The 19515-nt window shown below is 33.9% G+C and overlaps 1 protein-coding gene across 5 annotated transcripts in view; it reads left to right on the top strand.

Annotated features, from left to right (window-relative positions):
• The window catches only part of MICU1 (mitochondrial calcium uptake 1), a 280172-nt gene that overhangs the window by 105545 nt on the left and 155112 nt on the right, over positions 1 to 19515 (top strand). For 2 of the 5 annotated variants that reach the window (XM_023644771.2, XM_070226961.1), the window contains exons 5-6: positions 9257 to 9300; positions 10458 to 10631. In XM_023644771.2, coding sequence (XP_023500539.1) covers positions 9257 to 9300; positions 10458 to 10631 — 218 coding nt within the window. Of the gene's footprint in view, positions 1 to 9256; positions 9301 to 10457; positions 10632 to 17935; positions 17950 to 19515 lie in introns of those variants that run through there. The other 3 variants (XM_001503797.6, XM_070226952.1, XM_023644799.2) reach the window with 2 other exon arrangements.

Below are 19515 nucleotides of genomic sequence, written 5' to 3'. Positions count from 1 at the left end.
CATCCCCCTCCCCTCCCCTTGTGTATTCTTTCCTCCTTCCTTTATATTCTGTCCCTGAGGTGGAACCAACTTATGTAGAGGTATTAAATTGGATTTAGAATTTTCTTCTAGTATATAGAGAACATAGAAAATAATAGAGAATACTCTTATAGCCATTACTTGGTTTTCTCAAATTTTAACATTGACTCATTTATTTCAAATCTTCCCTTTTAATTATTTTGGAAATAAAACTTTACAGTTACAGTTGAAAACTCCATGTATCTGTCTCAAACTTCATTTCACTCCGTTTCTTAGAAATAATCACTGCCTTTAATTTGGTGTTTATCATTCCAGTTGAAGATTATAACATTCTCATATATCCAATGTCCTTCTCTAGGGGATGATTATATTCGTTCTCTAGCATTGACATTGGATTTAGCCAGGTGACTTCCTTTGACCAATGAAATGACAGCAGAAATGATATCCATTATGTTCAAGCAAAATCTTTGAGTCAGTTTGTAGTTTGCTATGTTCTTTTTTACCTCTGCTATGTTCCAGATTGCCCCAACAGCCTGAACCCCATTCAATGTCATGTGGAGTAGAGGTGCAGCCAATATGTGATAGATAGGTAGCATGAACAATATATAAACCTTCCTTGTTGTAAGCCACTGAGATTTTAAGGTTATTACTATAGCATAACCTACCCTATTTTGGCTGTTATATTTTCCATGCTTTTTTAATGTTAAATATTATATTTATATATGTATATTTGTTGATACAGCTAGCTCTTCTTTTATTTTCACTGCTATGTAGTTGTGTATACTATTTTATAAATTGGTATAAATATGCCAGTTCATAAATAAATAATTAATTTATCTATGTTCATGTAGATGGACATTTACCTTGTTTCCAATTTTATCAGTCGGCTACTGCTGTGTAACAGACAACCACAAAATGTCAGTGGCCTAGGGGCCAGCCCAGTGGTGTAGTAGTTAAGTTCACTCACTCCACTTTAGCGGCCCAGGGTTTGTGGGTTCAGATCCCAGGCGCAGACCTACCCACTGCTCATTATACCAGTGTCACAGAGCTTGACATGCTCGTCAAGCCATGCTGTGGCAGCATCCCACATATAAAACAGGAAGATTGGCACAGATGTTAGCTCAGAGACTTTTTTCCTCAAGCAAAAAAGAGGAAGATTGACAATAAGCTGTTAGCTCAGGCACAATCTTCCTCACCAAAAAAAAAACCAGTGGCATAAAACAGGAAGCATTTATTTAGCTCATGCATCTGCAGGTCACATGAAGTATATATACTCTGCTGACCTCAGCTGGCCTTGCTTTGTAGATAGGCTAGAAGTTAGTTAATCTAGGCTAGGGCAGCTCTGCTTCCTGGTTTTGTAAGCGGAGTTGTCAGTCTGCTCTATATGTTTCTCATCCTTTTTATACCACTTGGCTATACAGGATATATTTTTCTTATAGTGTTGGCAGAGGTGCAAGAAAGCAAGCCAAACTCAGAAGTCCATTTTAAGCATCTATTTATGTCATAACTGCTAATATCCCATTGGCCAAAGCAAATCATGTGGCTAGACAAGTCACGTAGCTAAGCCTAAAGTCAAGGGATTTTCCATGGAAGTCAGGGAGAAGGGAGGGAGTATTTAAGAACAATAATTTAACATGCCAATATTTTTTTTTTTTAAAGATTTTATTTTTCCTTTTTCTCCCCAAAGCCCCCCAGTACATAGTTGTATATTCTTCGTTGTGGGTCCTTCTAGTTGTGGCATGTGGGACGCTGCCTCAGCGTGGTTTGATGAGCAGTGCCATGTCCACGCCCAGGATTCGAACCAACGAAACACTGGGCTGCCTGCAGCGGAGTGCGCGAACTTAACCACTTGGCCATGGGGCCAGCCCCAACATGCCAATATTTTTACTATTACAAATCATACTGCAGTGAACATTCTTCCATATGTCTCCTGGTGCATATTTGCAAGAAGTTGTTTTTAACATATACCTGAAAATGGACTTGCTGGCCCATCAGATACATTCCTCTTCAAATTTGCTAAACATTGCCATTGATTTCCAGAGTAGTTACAATAATTTATATTCTCTCCAAGAATATATGTCTTCTCCTCTGCATCCCTGCAACACAGGGATGACTTAAACTTTTAGCAATCTGATGGGAATGAATTATTATCTTTGTGGTTTTATTTTGCCTTTCACTAGCAACTAGTGAGGCTAGTGCCTCTGAATGTTTATTGGCTATTCACATTGCCATTTCTATGACTTGCTGATTTATCTTCTCTGCTCACTTTTCTTCTTTTAAATTATTTTATTGAAGTCACATTGGTTTAAAACATTGTGTAAATTTCAGATGTACATTATTATATTTCAGCTTCTGAAAAGACTGCATTGGTTCAGCATCAATAGTCTAGTTTTTCTCTGTCACCATACATTTGTGCCCCTTTATCCTTTTTGTCCTGCCCTCACCGCCTTCCCCTCTGGTAATGACCAATCTGTTCTCCTTATCTATGTGCTTGTTTGTTTATCTTTCACACCTGGGTGAAATCATATGGTATTTCTCTTTCTCTGACTGATTTCGCTTAGTGTAATACCCTCAAGGTCCATCCATGTGGTCGCAAATGGCATGATTTTGTCTTTTTATGGCTGAGTAGTATTCCATTGTATATATTTTTATACACATATATACACCACATCTTCTTTATCCATTTATCTATTGATGGGCACTTGGGTTGCTTCCAAGTCTTGGCTATTGTAAACAATGCTGCAGTGAACACAGGAGTGTATATAACTTTTTGAATTAGTGTTCTCATGTTCATTGGATAAATGCCCAGAAGTGGAATAGCTGGATCATATGGTATTTCTATTTTTAATTTTTGAGAAATCTTCATACTGTTTTCTGTAGTGGCTGTACTAGCAGTGTTTAAGTTCCTTTTTCTCCATATCTTCTCCAACACTTGTTATTTCTTGTCTTTTTAATAATATCTGCTCACTTTTCTATTTGATGTCTTTTTGATTAGTAAAAGTACTTTATATATTCTCTATTGAAATCTGTCATAAATATTGCAGGTATCTTCTAGTCTGTGGCCTGTCTTTTTATTTTGTTTATGGTAATTTTAATATACAAAAGTTGCTAGTATTTTCAAATGTATCAGTCTTCACCTTGATGGTTTGTACTGTTTCTTTTTAACTTTTATTGAGGTATAGTTTACATAGAATAAAAAGTACATATTTTAAGTGTTTGAGGAGTCTGGACATACTAGTCACATGTATATACTCATGAAGCCATCAGCACAGTCAATATTATGAACATATTCATCATCCCCAAAAGTTTCTTCATACTCATTTGTAGTCCTTCCTTCCCACTTTTTCCTGCTCTCTCAAGTCCTAGGCAACCACTTTATCTGCTATCTGCCTTCCAAATCCTTACTGATTTTCTGTGTCTACTTTCTCTGTCAATTATTGAAAGAGGAATGTTGATCTTCAACTTTAATTGTATGTTTGTCTATTCATCCTTTCAATTTTATCAGTTTTTGCTTCAAATATCTTGAAGTGCTCTTACTAGGTGCATACACTTTTATGATTATTCTGCCTGGGTGAATTCACTCTCATATGATTATATAATTAACTCTATCCCTGCTAATATTTTTTTCTCTGAAGTCCACATAGTCTAATATTTATGTAGCCACTCTCTTTTGATTAGTTTTTCATGATATCTTTTGCTATCCTGTTACTTTTAACCTACATATATCATCTTTAAAATGAGTTTCTTATAGACAAGTTGGATCTTGTTTTTTTATCCAATATGTTAGTTTCTACCTTTTAATTAATGTTTAGATGATTTATATTTAATGTAATTGTTGATATGTTTGGATTTAGGTCTACCGTTTTATCATTTGTTTTCTCTTTTTTTCCCCTCTCTGTGTTCCTCTTTTACCCCTTTCCTGCCTTCTTCTTGGATTATTTGTATTTTTTAAATATTTCATTTTAATTGATCATTTGGGTTTTGGTACTATATTTCTTTGTATGTCTTTAGTGATTGCTGTAGGGATTTTAATATACATAATTAACTTTTCACAGTGAGGGGGACTAAAAGTGGCCACCCCAAGATATGTCTCTTTGGCGTGAGGATTATTTTGGGCTGGTTACTTTTTCTTTTTAATTGCAGTAACATTTAATTATAACATTATATAGCTTTCAGATGTACATCATAATGTATTTCGAATTCTGTGTAGATTACATCATGTTCACCACCCAAAAACCAGTTATAATCCATCCCCTCACTTGTGAACCTAATCACCCCTTTTGCCTTCCTCTGCTTCCCATCTGGTAAGCACCAATCCAATCTCCATTGCTATGTGTTTGTTTGTCGTTGTTTTTATCTTCTACTTATGAGTGAGATCATACAGTATTTGACTTTCTCCTTCTGACTAATTTCACTCAGCATAATACTCTCAAGGACCATCCATGTTGTCACAAATGGCTGGATTTCATCATTTCTTATGGCTGAGTAGTATTCCATTGTGTATAAATACTATATCTTCTTTATCCATTAGTCCCTTGATGGGCACCTAGGTTGCTTCCAAGTCTTGGCTATTGTGTATAATGCTGCAATGAACGTAGTGGGTACATGTATCTTTCTAAAGCCTTTGCGTTTTCAAGTTCTTTGGATAAGTACCCAGCAGTGGGATAGCTGGATCATATGGTAGATCTATTCTTAATTTTCTGAGGATACTCCATGCTGCTTTCCATAGTGGCTGCACAAGTTTGCACTCCCTGGGCTGCTTACTTTTAAAAACTGCAGACAGGAAAGAAACTCTGAAAAGTAGAATTTACTTACCCTTTGTTAAGATACATTTACATTTGTAAAGGAATTCTCCATCTGTAAAGGTGTCTCCCTCTCTGTACCAGGAAGAGGAGGGGATGACCTTATCTCTAGAAACTCTTAATCAATGCAGAAGGCAAGGACTTAAATCTGCATGATAACCTTACTCTTGTTTACTGTGCTTTTCTGGTGATCTCCCATAACTGGCTCCCCCCACCCCCAACATCCTCCTTTGTCTTTAGCTGAGGGTGGTATTTAAGCAGAGAGCTTCTGCCATTTTGTGAGTTGCTCAGTTTGCCTGAGCCTCTCCCATGTATACATGTTCTAAAGCTTTGTTTAATTTTCTCCTGTTATTCTATCATGTGAATTTAATTCATTGTCCAGCCAGAAGGACCCAGAGTGGGTAGAGGAACTCTCTTCCTCCCCTACAACAGTTTACTGAGAATTTATATTTTATTGCTTCAAGTGGAATATAGGTATCTTACCACTGTATAGGTCCCTCCTCAGTTTATGGTTTAGTGTCATATGTATTACATCTATATACATTGTAAACTCCACCAAACATTGAGTTTTTATTTCAGCCATCATACATAAAAAACTTAAGAGGAGAAAATAGTGTGTTATATATATATAGATAGTAACTATTTCTATTGCTCTTTCTTTATTCCCTAAGTTCCACATTTCCATCTGGTGTCATTTCCTTCACCCTGAATGATAGAACACATCTTAGAATGATAGAAGACATCTTAGAGCAGGTCTGCTGGTCATGAGTTCTTTAAGTTTTCCTTCATCTGAGAGTGTGTTTATTTTCTCTTCATTCTTGAAGAATATTTTCACTAGATAAAGAATTGTGTGTTGAAGTTCTTTTCTTTCAGCACTTTAAACTGGCTGTTTCAGAGAGATTTTCCTTTGCCTTTGGTTTTCAGCAGTTTGATTTCCTTTTTTTTTTTCATTTGTCTTGTTCTGGGTTTACCAGGCATCTTGAATCTGTAATGAAATTGCTGAAGACAGCATAAAGTGAGATGAGGTGGTATCTGGGGAGGAATTCTAAGAAGTACATATATTTAGGAGACAGCAGGATAACCATCAAAGGAGTTTAAGAAGGTGTTAGCAAGAATGTTTGAAGATAATTGGGAGAAAGTTGAAATGTAGATCTTAAGCAAATTATTTAACATCTCTAAATCTTAGTTTTCTCATTTGTAAAATTAGGATAACAGTAGCAACTAATTTGTAGGGTTATGAAAATTAAATAATATATGTAAAGCACATGTTACAGTACCTAGAAAAAAGGCTCAATAAATAGTAAGTTATTGCAGTGATTATTAATACAAAAGATAAAACCAAGTGACTACGCTCTCTCTTATATCTGATGAACTAGAACTATACTTTCTTTTGCTGGCTTATATTAGCTTGCATTGCTGAAAAATATCATTTTAATGAATTTTTAGGATAAATTTAAATATTAAACTGAAAAATGAATCTTTCAGTTTTTGAGAGGGAGCTGGGACTTCTCAACTAAAATTATTTGGTTTCCATTTACCTAAGCTCTAAGTTATAGATCTTGAAATGATATACTTGATTCAGTTGCACTTTTGTCTTTTGACAAAATTGAGTTGCTATCATCTTTAAAACAATCTCCTTTTAAATGTTCACTCTGAGGTTTAAACTGAGACTATTCTTACACTATTTCTGCACTTTATTTTTGGTGTGAATGCAAGAAGAGAGGGTACTGCCCCAATTAAAAAATTGTTAGACTTAAAATCAGAAAACAATCATATAATCTTTCTGGGCATCAGCTTTCTCATTAGTAAAACGGGGAAGTAGTGTTCATATCAAACTGTGAGCATCAAATAACTGAAAGTTCTTTGAAAAAAAGTCTAAGAATTGTAGGAAGCACCCTAGGAAAAAGAGCATAACATCCAGTCTTTCTAAGCTGGGACCCAAAGAACGAGGGTGGAGAAATGGAAGGAAACTGAGTCATCAGAGCATCATTTTCAAACTACACTTGCTCTGTTTCTTCTTTCATTCTTCATACTGTCCCCCTACCCTCAATAATTAGGCCTATTAGAATCTCTAGAGAAATAGTGAGTAAGGATAGTTTGAATTATTTCATACATCTGCGTTTCCCACACTTCACCCCAACCATGTTAAGAACTGATCTGATCTAACCATCTGTTTTCATTTGACAGGTAAAGAAATGAAAATATAACAAGATGAAATAATCATTTCTTCCAACTTAAAATTATGAATCTCTTGGCCTGTTTTATGTCTGTATTTGCTTATAAATGACAAGAATTCTCATTATGTGCCAGGCTGTCTTTTTATACCCCTCCATTTTTTGCAAATGCACATAGTAAAATATTTTCCAAACTACAATAAAGAACATTCAATGAAAAACACCAATCTGTTCTATCTTCTCAAACCACCCCCTCCAGTTCATATCACAGAAGCAATCACTTTTAAAATTTTAAGTTAACTTTTGAGTTCTTTTGGGTATTACCCTAATAACTTGAAATGTGGCATTTGAATTGAAATGTGCTATAATTGCAAAATACATACCAGAGTTTGAAAATTTAGTATAAAAAAAGGTAAAATATCTCAATAATTTTTATATTGATTACATGTTTAAATGATGCTATTTTGGATATATTTTAGTTAAATATGGTACATTATTGGAATTAACTTTACCTGTTTCTTTTTACTTTTTAAAAAGTGACTATTAGAAAATTTTAAATTATACACATGGCTTACCTTTGTTGCTCACATTATATTTTTGTTGAACAGTGCTGCTCTAATTAGTAAGCGTATTATTTCCCTTAGTTCATATACCAAGTTTTGCTCATGAGATATCTGATTCTAGTCTGATTCTCATTCCCTTGTAAAGGACTAAGAAGGATTTTTTCTGGAACCTTTAGGATTTTCTTATTCTTGATATTCTGAAATTTCACAAGCATACACTTAGTTGTAGGCAGTTTTTGTTCATTTTGCTTAGAATACTTGGTAGGACATTTTAGTTTGTGTCACTCTTCAGCTCTGAGAAATCTTCTGCTAACAATTTTTGGATTATTTCCTCCCTGTTTCTGAGTGAGAAAGGGTCTTATATATTAGATCTCTTGGATTGAGTCTCTGTTTTTCTATAATTCTCTCTAGTATTTTCTGTTTTCCATCCTGTTGTCTTTTTGGCAGTGGTCTTGGGAAGTGACCTTATCCTAATATTTTGACTGTATATTAAAAAATAGAGGAAGATAAGCAATCATAGCTTTAATTGTCTACAACTCTTTCTTGTTCTCTGTGCTTTTATCATAGAAGTGTGTTCTGCCTTTATGATTGTGATATCTTCCCGACTATGTGAGATTTCAAATTGGATTTGTTCTTAAAATTTCCTTCTGTTTCCTAACTTATCTCTTTCTTTTGTAGTCAGTGGTTCATTTTGTTCAGGGCAGGCTTCTAGAAGGTGAAGCACATTTTAAATAAGGAGAATGTATAACCAAATTTGTAGAAGCAGAAATGCAGAAATGCAAAAATCTCCTCTGGGAGCAGTGATAATCCAATCATTGTAATACTGGGGGCATAATGAGATAAGGGCCTGAACTAGCGTGAATATAGTGAGAACTAAAAGAAAAGAACTGAGTAATTATAGAAGTAAAATAAATATAATTGGGAATTGATTTTTCTCCTCTGAGGAACTCCTACAGCACCCTCTTATTGAATTAATTGTACACCCCTTTCTAACTAAATTGTGGCTTCAAGGAAGGGATTGTATCTTACTCATTCATTTTTTTTTATAGATATTTGTTGATCAAGCACTATTCCAAGTGCTGGGCTAAAGCAATAGGCAAAGACAAAACATCTCTGCCCTCAAGGGCACTTAATGTATTTACTTATGTCTTTCACAGTTCTTAGAATTCAATACTAAGTATTCCCAAGGTAAATATTATTGTTTAACCCAACTTTAAATGGTAATATCAAGATGGTCTATTTGTATCTGTTTAGATGTGTACAAAATTTCTTTTGATATTAAACTCTTCCCTTTTTAAGTTAGTACAAAAAAAATTTTATGCATTCAGATTAAACTAATATCCCTCACCTTATTTAGAGGTAATATAGCACCTTGATGTAATGAAAAGAGTACCACCCTGGGAAGAGTCTAGGGTTCCGGTTTGGCTCTGCTTTTGAATAGGTTTGCACATGAACTTTTACCTTCTTTATCCTCTCAGAACCTCACTTTCTCATATGTAAAATAAAAAGTTCTCTCTTAGCACTGACACTTTGAATCTGAAAGTGGAACAAAATTTTCATTCCTGTGACCTTTGAATAATATGGCTAAACCATCTAGTATGTTTAATTGAATGACTGAAAACAAAACTAAGGGTGTCGTTTTGTATGTTTCACTTGAGTTGTAATCAGTGACAAAATATTGTTTTTTTCTCTTTTACAGACTTGGGGCTGGATCAATATATAGTAAAACGATTTGATGGAAAGGTGAGAAAACTATGACACATGTATGTCCTGTTGTTTACTAAGAACTTTTTAAGGTTCCTCTAGAATTATGTGTGAGAGAGTTCTGAATACCTGTTTTCTTACCAAAAAAGCATGTGTTTAGGTTGGGAGACCTGTAAGTGCCTTCAGGCGCTTCTACAGAAAGAACCAAGCAGAAGGTTCTTCTATATTTTTCCATATAAGGTAATACATGGGTTGCCTTCTGCATATGTTAATGGCTAATTCAGTATATGTTGACTTCTGAATTTTAATTCAATAGCTGCCATAAAGGTTAACAAGCCCCTCAGTGTTACATTTGCATTTCTTATAAAAACACCTATGTCCATGCAAATAATCCATGACCAATCTATAAATGAAAATTTGGGTGAGTTTATTCTGAGCCAAAATGTGAGGACCATAGCCCAGGGCTTTCCTTCCCGAAGGAAGGAAGGGCACCAAAGAAGTGGGGTGTATAGAGTGGTTATATACCCTCAAAGAGGATGTTTCACATATGATTGAAATGTCCCTTTTACAATAGTCACAAGACTGTTCTGTCAGCACAGCGATTGATGGACACAGCAGGCAGTAGGTTTGCTGCCTCGATGGACACAGAAGGGTGGCAGGTCTGTTGTCTCTAGCTAGGTGGTCACAGGTGAGCACAGCAGTCAATTCCTATCCTAGGGAGAGATGCTTATCCTTAAGGAAATGCCAGTGTGGGGGGAAGTTCTACCTTTATCTTAAGGGCATTTGTTCTTGCCATAGGAAATGTTTAAAGCAGAAATACAATGCCTGCTCAATGACCATGTCAGGCCCCTTTGGAAAAACAAAGTCAGGCCGAATTAGTTTTGCACCAAATGTCTTCCTCATATACTCCAATATATCCTATTGCTTGCCATTTCTATTTGTCGCCTATCTGATTTGACCTTCCTCAAACTTTGGAAGTATGTATATAGCAATAATCCTAACTACAAAATCACAGAAGTCCTTACTAGTGCTTTTATAATAATTATGAAGACCACCCCAAATTTGCATTATACTTACTTACAGTTCTTTATTTTATGCCTGAATTATTCGTCTAATAAACATTCTTAAGTACAGAAAATGAAATTTTCAGTTTTATAATCTCAAAGCAGTCAGTTAAACATGTTTTTCCCTTTCAGGCTGAATTCTCCAAAAAGGAAAAGAAAATATTACACAGGGTCATAAAGAAAAGGAAAAGGTCAATTTTAAAGAGGAGGAAGAAAGTACCTCAGAAAGAAGAAAGAGCCAGGAATGTCTCTACAAAGCTTAAGGAGAAGGAAATCAGAAAGAAAATCATGAAGTGGCTGGAAAAGGCAGGATCACAAAAGAGAGTCTAGATGGGTAGAGGTCAGGGCTAGTAGAAACTGATCTTGCAGGAATGTGTCCATTCTGCATCATTACATAAAATTCCATATAATGGTAAGGTGAAGGTAGAAGTGCTAAGGTCTTTTGCACAAGTAGAAAGAATGAGGGGCTGCCTTAACAGTTAAGAGATCTCAGTCAAGGCTTCCTGCCTAAAAATTACCTTTCCCATTCAGGTGGCACAGTGCCTCTATCTGTGGGTATTCTCTTTTTAAAGTCACATATTCTAAAGTAAAGAATGATCAAAAAGAAAGGGCATTGAACTAGATGTTAGGAGACCTAGATTCAGAGTCTTGGCTCTGCTTTGGAACAGCCTCATCTCTGATCCTTGGTATCTCTGCTTTATGTAAAGTACTGTATCTATGTGAGGGGTTACTGCAGACACTGATGTCGGGGTCTGATTTCAGAGGCTCTGGCAGGTCAGGGCCCTGTCTCATCTGTATTTGTGTCACTAGAGTCTGGCATATGCCTGACATATAGGAGGTAACCAATAAATGTTTAATGACTTGGAAAAAATCAACAAGTCAATCGCATATTCCTTGGAGATATGACTCATTGAGCCAATAATATCTTATAGCAAAATCAGTTTAACAAATCACTTTTTTTGCTCATGGAAGGAATCCAGAGTAGCATGAGAATTCAGTCCTCTATTGTTCTATGTATGTAAACCTGAAAACATGTAAACAAGTTAAATATGTGCAAGTTGAACAGCAAATTTACATGTTATGAGGAGAATTTTTATTCCTAGAGACCGCCCAAATATAAAACCTCTAATAGTAACGTTTCACACATACTCTTTAAATTTTTCCTGTTTTGGCCAGTAACAATCCACTTGATGCTAAAAATTTACAGCTTCTGGCATAACTGATGAGCTCCACTTTTGTTTCAATTATATTAAATTTATGAGCTCTGCATTTCTTATCATTAGTGTCATTTGTATTTTTCTGATTTCCACTTATTTTTATAAAATAGCAAGAGTAAAATGCAATAAAACATTAAGGTTTTGAGTACCCACCTTTCTGTGGAGAGAAAAATGGCAGTGCTTCTGTGTTTAGCAGGCAAACTTAACAGATTGTAGTTGCAAATGTTTGTGCACTAGAGCATAAAATTCTGAAATCAGAGGAGGAAAGGCAAGATTTAGGGATATCAATCTATAATATTTGAAAGTAAGACTTTTACGAAAGTCAGGCACGTGAAAGTTGATTTTATGGTACGAGGGCAACAGGTTCTGAAAGAGAATAGAGGAATGGAAGACTTGCATACAGAGGTGTGGAACTGAGCTTGTGGCCCTGAGCCCGCCAGCTTATCCCCTAGCAAAGAGTGCGGAGATTTTTCTTTCCACTATGTTATGATATGCATATTTTATCCATTTGCCAAATTCTTCATTTAAATCCTGTATTAATTTCCATGGAATATACTCTTACGATCTTGTTTTGGAGTGAAGGTTATGCTTCTTGAATAGGATTTTTAAACTGAGTTCACCTCTGGTTTATTTCTTTATTAATTGTCTTTTCTTTCATATGAAGTTTAAGAAAGTAATTTCTGTGCTGTTTTTAAACCTTATGTAATGAACAGTGAAAAATTCATTCAGTGTTTAATCAGTGCAGAAGTTTTTCCAGGAATTTTTGCCATGTATGAAGTCCTTCGCTTGATAATTATGATAAGGATCAATGCTTATGCAACTGTTGATCTTATTATTTTCTTTTGGATCTTCATTATTCTTTTGTTCTCTCAATCAGAAAATCTTAAATCATAAGTAGCAGTTTCCAGAGTATATAAATCCCAAGGCAATTTCCTGTTGAAAAAACAGATTTTTGTGGTAATTATAGTAAATTTCGTGTATGATAGCCAGAAATTTATTAGAAAGCTAATACCCTAGGGGAATTTCCTTTTGAACTTGCTTTGATTTTTAAATGAGTAATTTTCTCTCTCTCTCTTTTTTTTTTAACTTGGAAGATAAACTAGTTACGAACTACTTAGAGAAAGAAATATTTACTCCTATCCTCTTATCCCCCATTGTTTTAACACACTATTTAATAAAGTCTGTTATTGACCAGTAAGAAACACTAACTTATTTTATTGCCTTCTAATTGAATTGTACTTCAGGCTTTTTGTCATTGAAAGCAAGAACAAATGTAGAAATAGTATCATTTTCCTGGGATGTTTTATCATTTGTACTTGAATTTCATACAACCTCTAGATGCAAAGTAGAAAAGAATGGCCCAACAAATATTGACAAATAATTGGATAGTTATTTCTTGCTTTGATACCAATCATCTTTCTCCTCTTCTGTTTGACTAGAAAATTCCCCTCAGTAAACAAAACATTCCTGTTTCAACTGATAGTTAATAAAACTGAATTTGATTAAGCAGTTTTTTAATTTTTGGGAAGATCTTTTTCCAGAGCCTATCACTACCTTGTGTTAATGTACATTAATCCCTTACTCTTAGGATACTAGCAATTTCCTTGTAGAAAGTCATGAAATACATTATTATTGGCACTTGCATCATTTATGCCTTTCAAAATTATCTACTAACACAGGCATTATATAAAGAAGCTACAGTCAATGGCCTTTGGTTTTAAGAATATGTTTTGTAAATAAGTGATATTTTTAAAGTATTTAGACTAGGTTTAAAAGTTTAAAAACCTCAGAGCTTGAAAGAATTCAGATTTTGTCTTAGAGGATATTTGAAAATCATAATAAATAGCATATTAACACTATCGTACAGATGGAAATCCAAAATATGGTCTGGCTTTTGTTTTAGTGTAATATGGCCAGTTAAAAAAAACACACCCTCCCTCCACAATGTCCATGCGTTTTCCCTGTGATTTATTAATGCAGTTATATCATGAATTTTGGATTATTTCTTTAATGAAAACTATGCTTTTCCTGGGTTTAATTTTTTATCATCTAATAATTAGTCTATAAAATGAAGCATCATTTCTAAGTAGAGCCTTTATATTACATAATCATCAAATATTTCTTTCGTTTAATCATTTAGTTGCTGTCTTTTATTGGTGTGGTTTATCTCAAGTGGTTTATACCTTTCGTTTCCCATCTCTTGTACCCCTCATCTTTTTCCTCAGCATACCAAGGAGAAAAATTGTGTCTTGTATCTTCTGTTCCCATTGCATGTAATAGACAATTTTCTCCAGATCAAACACCACCATGTTTTTTAAAAAGTTACGGTAGAAAGCTGCATGATCTAGGTAAAATTGTTTCTTAAGCAAAGAATACCAATAGTCCAGAGTTTTGATATAGTCCTTTTCTCTCTTCTAAAAACTTTAAAGTTCATACTCTTTTTTCAAGTAACAACAAATTGCCCATTGAAACTAATTGTCCATTATTATCATTCTGCCATGTATTTCTTTGTCAGAAAATAGATTTTTTAATCTTTCCTCCCTTCCAGGTTCCCTTTTCCCCCAACTTCTCCCTGAACATTTCAGAAATCATGCCTCTGGATTGAGTTTTTTTCATTATTTGTAATTACAGTCCCCTTAGAATCTCTCCAATTTGGAAGAAAGAATTAACATGTATTTTATTCCATTCCCTTTACAATACCTACAAGAATATTTGTTCACATGGAACAGGAAAACATTGTACATCAAATTAAAATGAAATATTGTCCACATTCAGGTGAAAGAGATAAAAATATGGTCAAAGCCTGGAAAGAGAAATGCTGATTACAGTGTTTATAACAGAAAAGTTGATCAGCAGGAAAAAAGATGGGAGCCATAGTTAAAGACCAAAGCTTTAATAAAACCACATGCTTTTAATTGCTTGCCAGGTGAAAGTTCTTTTAAAAATATTGATAAATGATCTTTAAAATGCCATTCCCTTTAGGGGAAAGTCTTGGTTCCCCGAGAGGAGTGTGGGCACATTTTTTCCTGTAATGTAATACTTGGTGCATTATTCGAGTTGTAATTATTTACTTCATATCATAGATAAAATATGAGTCTGGAATAAAATTAAGTATAATATTACTTCTTGACATATACAGTGAGTTAAGTAAGGGATTTCCTGTCTTCTAAGAGTGAATTGTATTGCAGATCAAGAAAATGTAAATTAGGAGAGGGAGGAATGAAATTCTCATGGGGCAGAGTTTGGTGAATCTTCACATTTATTTGAACTGCTTCAATTCTGCTCTCATTTATATAGAAGGTTACGATGTCCTTATGACTTCTCTGTTAGTTAGGCACATCTCTCTCTCTCTCTCTTTCTTTTGGCTTCCAGAGACTTGAAACCAGTCAAGCCTGAATTCTTGGTGAATTGATATATTTATTCAGGGTTTTCTGTTGGTAAATATGAATATGTAGACAGAATTTTATTGTTTTTGCTTCATATTTTTTTTGATCCATGTTTCTATTTGCCATTCCAATCCCATCTTTAAAGTAGAGTGTATCACTTGTGTTCTCTTTCTTTCATAATAGGGAAATTCTTACTTTAAAAAAACTATAACAGATTCCAAGAGAATGCATAAAGTATGTCAATTCCTTGAAGACTGAAGTTCTCCACAAATATTTCATTGTCATATATTATTTTAGGAGTGATGATTTATCGCTTTTAAAAATCTTTTAACATATTCACTCATTGGTTGTCAGTGGTTTATTTTTCCAGTTTAAAGTGAATCTCTAAATGAAAAATGCTTGACTCTATTTGTCTCTTGAGGGGATTATTACCAATAATAATATGAAAAAGAAGAATAGTTGAGGCTTTTTGAGTGTTTATTATGTGCCAAGCACTGTTCTAAGTACGCATAATAACACATAACTCATTTAATCCACACAACTACTCTTTTAGATAGCTTACTATTTTTATCATTATTTTACAAATAAGAAACTAAAATACATAAAAGTTAAGCAGCTTAACTTTTTTTTTTTGACCTAGTATCATATAACTAATAAGCGATAGAGCCAGGATTCCAAATTAGTAGGCTGGCTTCAGAGTTCAGTGTCTTAAGCACTATCCTATGTCATCTTTTATATATCTAAACTATTTGTCTATGTGATCTATTTGTAAATAGAAATTTTTCTTGTCAAATAGTTCTTTTATTTTACTATCTTACTTAATGCCATTTGTGAAGAAAGGAAAACTTGATGTTTCATTTTCTTTTTGCTAATAGTGTTGAAGTTATTTTCTTCTGCTTTAATAAAGTATAGCTAGAAATCCATATTAACCTGAGAAATCACATAGTGTTTCATTTTAAAGAAAGAAAATAGAGGTATACAAATAATACCTGAATTTAGAAATCAAACTTTCACCTTCACTGTTATTTGCTCTGTTATTTTCTCATATGCAATGAACACCAATTAGCATTTTGAAAAATAGTATGTCTTTTTTTTTTTTTTTTTATTGAAACCCTCACTCTTAAAATGAGTGCTGTCATCTGTATTTGAAAAATTAGATCTTGGCTCATTATAATGAAGATAATAGAGAAACTAATATTTCCGTTACAAACTAAACTCTATTTACTCTTTCAAATGTTGATTGGTTATGTGTTAAATGTAGCATCATTTGAATGGGGCTACTCATTATGTCAGTCTTTAGATGAGCAAAAGTTTAGAATGTAATTATATTACCAAAGTAAACTCAGGTACTGATTCAGCATTTCAAGAAATCCTTTGGCACCTGTTACAATTTTCTGTTTTGTTTTTAGTCCCAGATTTTTTCATCTTCTTTTCCATCCAAAGTTTTTAAAATAAAGCCATTTTCTCATTTTTCTCTCTTCTTACAAATTAGCAGTTTTCATTCTTTTGTACACAGCACAGCCCTAAGAAAATTTGGCTTTGGTGCCTGAAATATTTTCCAAGGGATTTCCGATTCAAGCATCTCATATTTGACAGCTATATGTAAATGATTAGTAGATGTTATAAGTATGCTTAATTGAGTATGAAAATACAACATTATGGATTTCTGTGCTTGTTAGTGTATAATAGCACAGGATGAAAAGAATGTGACTTTAGATACAGACAGTCGTACCTTCAAATATGGATTTGCTACATACTTGCTAGGTAACCTTGAGCAAGAGACCACTTAATCTCTCTGTCAGTTACCTTCTCAGTAAAATCAGAATAGGTAAAGTATCTGGCTCTACAAATTATAGCTATTTTGCATGACTTCGAACTCTTTACTCAATTTATGAAAGAAATTAGCTGCTATCATATATATTATCTTTCTTGGCTTGTATGAAATGCTATAATAGCATACCTTCTGCATAATTGCTCTCTCCGTGGTTCTTTCCCTCCCAGTTAAATCAGCTATAAAAATCTCCTTGTGCTATCTCCATAATGAGCCGTTGACCGGGATTAAATAGCTAGTCCGTGAACTGAAGAGAGACTTTTGGTTTGATTTCTCATATCTAAGCTGTCCTGTGTTCACAATGATTCATCTCACTCCTGCGCTGTAAAATCCTTTGGGCCTCTGTCACATCAGTCCTAGCCTTAGGCTTGTGAATTGCTAATAGCATATATCTTTCAGTCAAGAACTTTTATCATGCTACTAAGCTTGGTTTGAGAAGTATGGTAAGTTCAGGTCAAATTTTATTTCACAACCAGTCAAGTTTATTTGTTGCAAAAATTCTTTGAAACCATTTGATATTTGAAGATATTTTGGAGCGGTTCCCAGCTAAATTAGTTAACCTAAACTGCTTCATCAAATACCAGCCTCCATGATGACTGGCTTTTTATTACTAATGTGAATAGTACTTTATTTAGTGCAACATAATTTTGCAGGAGATCTGTTTCTAAGTAATCATTCTGAACTCTTCCTTTGAGTAGTTACTAATTCTCTGAACTTATCCGAATTTGGTTGCCTTGCCATGAAGTTAAAAAATATTGTATCCTTGAAAGCATAGTGAGACATCCTAATAAGAAGCCTTAATTAAAGAAATGCTTTGACTACCCATGAAAAAAAATGAAATGTTTGCTTTCCCTTTCTTTAAGAAACAGGTAATTATTCATGTGTTTTCTTTTTATAGTAGTGTGAAATTTTTCTACAATTGTATGTTTCATGTTGGGGAGGTTAGGAATTGAGTTCTTGGGGTTTTTATTTTGTTTTATTGTACCTAGCAGATAATATATAAAACATTTCTATGTATTCCTCATTTCCTGTTTCCAGGTGTCCAGTGATTTTATTACAGATCTTAATTTGTCCTTTATGTTTATAATATTTTGTGATATATATATTTGATTTGGGAGTTTTTGTTCATATAATCAAACAATGTCAATTTCTTTTTCTTTTTCTCATCTTCTGATCAGGATTTCTGGCAGGTACTGACTCAGCAGCATGTGCTTTAAATTAATTAATGTTCCGAAATCCATAGTAATGCTTCAGGGACAAAGGTTCAGTGCATGCTCATGTCCTTTCCCTGCTCCCTTCAGAATGATTCAGTTCCTGTCACTTTAAATTAACATATTTTATCTTTAATATGACAGTTCAAACACTGCACAAGTCCTTGAGAATATAGAGCCTAGCATAATTTAAAGGGAAGTTTTAACGTTGTGTATCACACAAAAAGTCAAGAAACTGTTTTAATCCACTATATTATATAAGAAATACTCAATTTTGGGGTCGTTTAAATAGTCTTAGTTGGGATGCCATTTTCCTGGTTGAACTGTAACAGGAATGGTAAGACAACAGTCACTTCAAGTGAAAACTGGTTTTTTCTTTTCAAATTTCTTACATAATAAATAGAGATAAGCAGTTGCTTAGTTGATCTTTGCTCAATAAAATGACTTAAGGGGAAACAGATGGAACATTTAGAAAGACTTCATTATTTTGCTTTTTTGAGCTAATCAACAACTTTAACTAGGAAAAACAATCAAATATATGGAGAAAACTATGAAAAAGAGTGTATAGATTGTAGACTGGCAAAGAAGAATTTCAAGGACATGCCTAAGAAGGACTTTTTAAATTGATCTTTGAAGTCTTAGACCCTTTAATTATAGTTTATAAATTATTAAAGTTTATTCATTTAAAAAATTACTCTTGCATTTCTTAATAAAAGTATAAACTGAATTAGAAAATCTTTGTTTAAAATAATTAATGAAGATCACAGGGTGCTCTTTATTTTTATAAAATATTTTTCCTGTGTTTCCTTGTTTTTAAAATGGGGTATATTTTTAGTAGTTTCCTTACCAAACCCCCAAACCAATCATCCTGTTATTGATACAATAGATTATCTTACCTTTACCTTTAACTGCATTCTGAAACAAACCATCATACTTAAATAATTGTCAAAATAATTTATTGACAATCCCATTATCAATATTTCTAATCCTGCAGATTGTGTTTTAGAATAGCCATGGTACAGCCTTCATGGAAAGTGCTAAGGAGAGTAAATCGGATGAGATGCTAACACCTGTGATTGAGGAAAGCTACTTCCAGTCTCTAATTATGGCAGGACAGTTTGTAGGAGGCAGCTCAAAATTCTTCCTCTCCTTTGGTAATTGTATGGTTTAAGGCTTGCAGATTTAAAACAACTTGCCTCAGAGAGGTGTCCTTACTAGAGACTGAGTAGAAGAGAAAAGAGGTAGGAATTAATAAGTACTTGGAAGTCTCTGGAATCTGCAGTGTTGAGTAGTCAACCACCATAGTTGACAAAAGAGCAACAATCTTCTTTAAACTTTGACTATTGAATATCTTTTGTTGATCAGGGATTCAAAATCAAGTTTATTCTTAAGGACATCTTGTTAATAAGCTTTTTATGTTAAAAATAATAAACATTTTTTCTTAGAACAGTTAGCGGGGGGATTGTTTATCTTATTGGGTTCTATAAATATCACTCATTTTGGTGACACTGGTATAAATCTCTTAAGCTTCCTAAGGTCCTTGAG

This window comes from Equus caballus, chromosome 1 (assembly GCF_041296265.1).
Source record: "Equus caballus isolate H_3958 breed thoroughbred chromosome 1, TB-T2T, whole genome shotgun sequence".
Classification (NCBI taxonomy): Eukaryota; Metazoa; Chordata; class Mammalia; order Perissodactyla; family Equidae; genus Equus; species Equus caballus.
The sequence above is the reverse complement of the archived record's forward strand: the minus strand, read 5'-3'. Positions and strand labels throughout refer to the sequence as shown.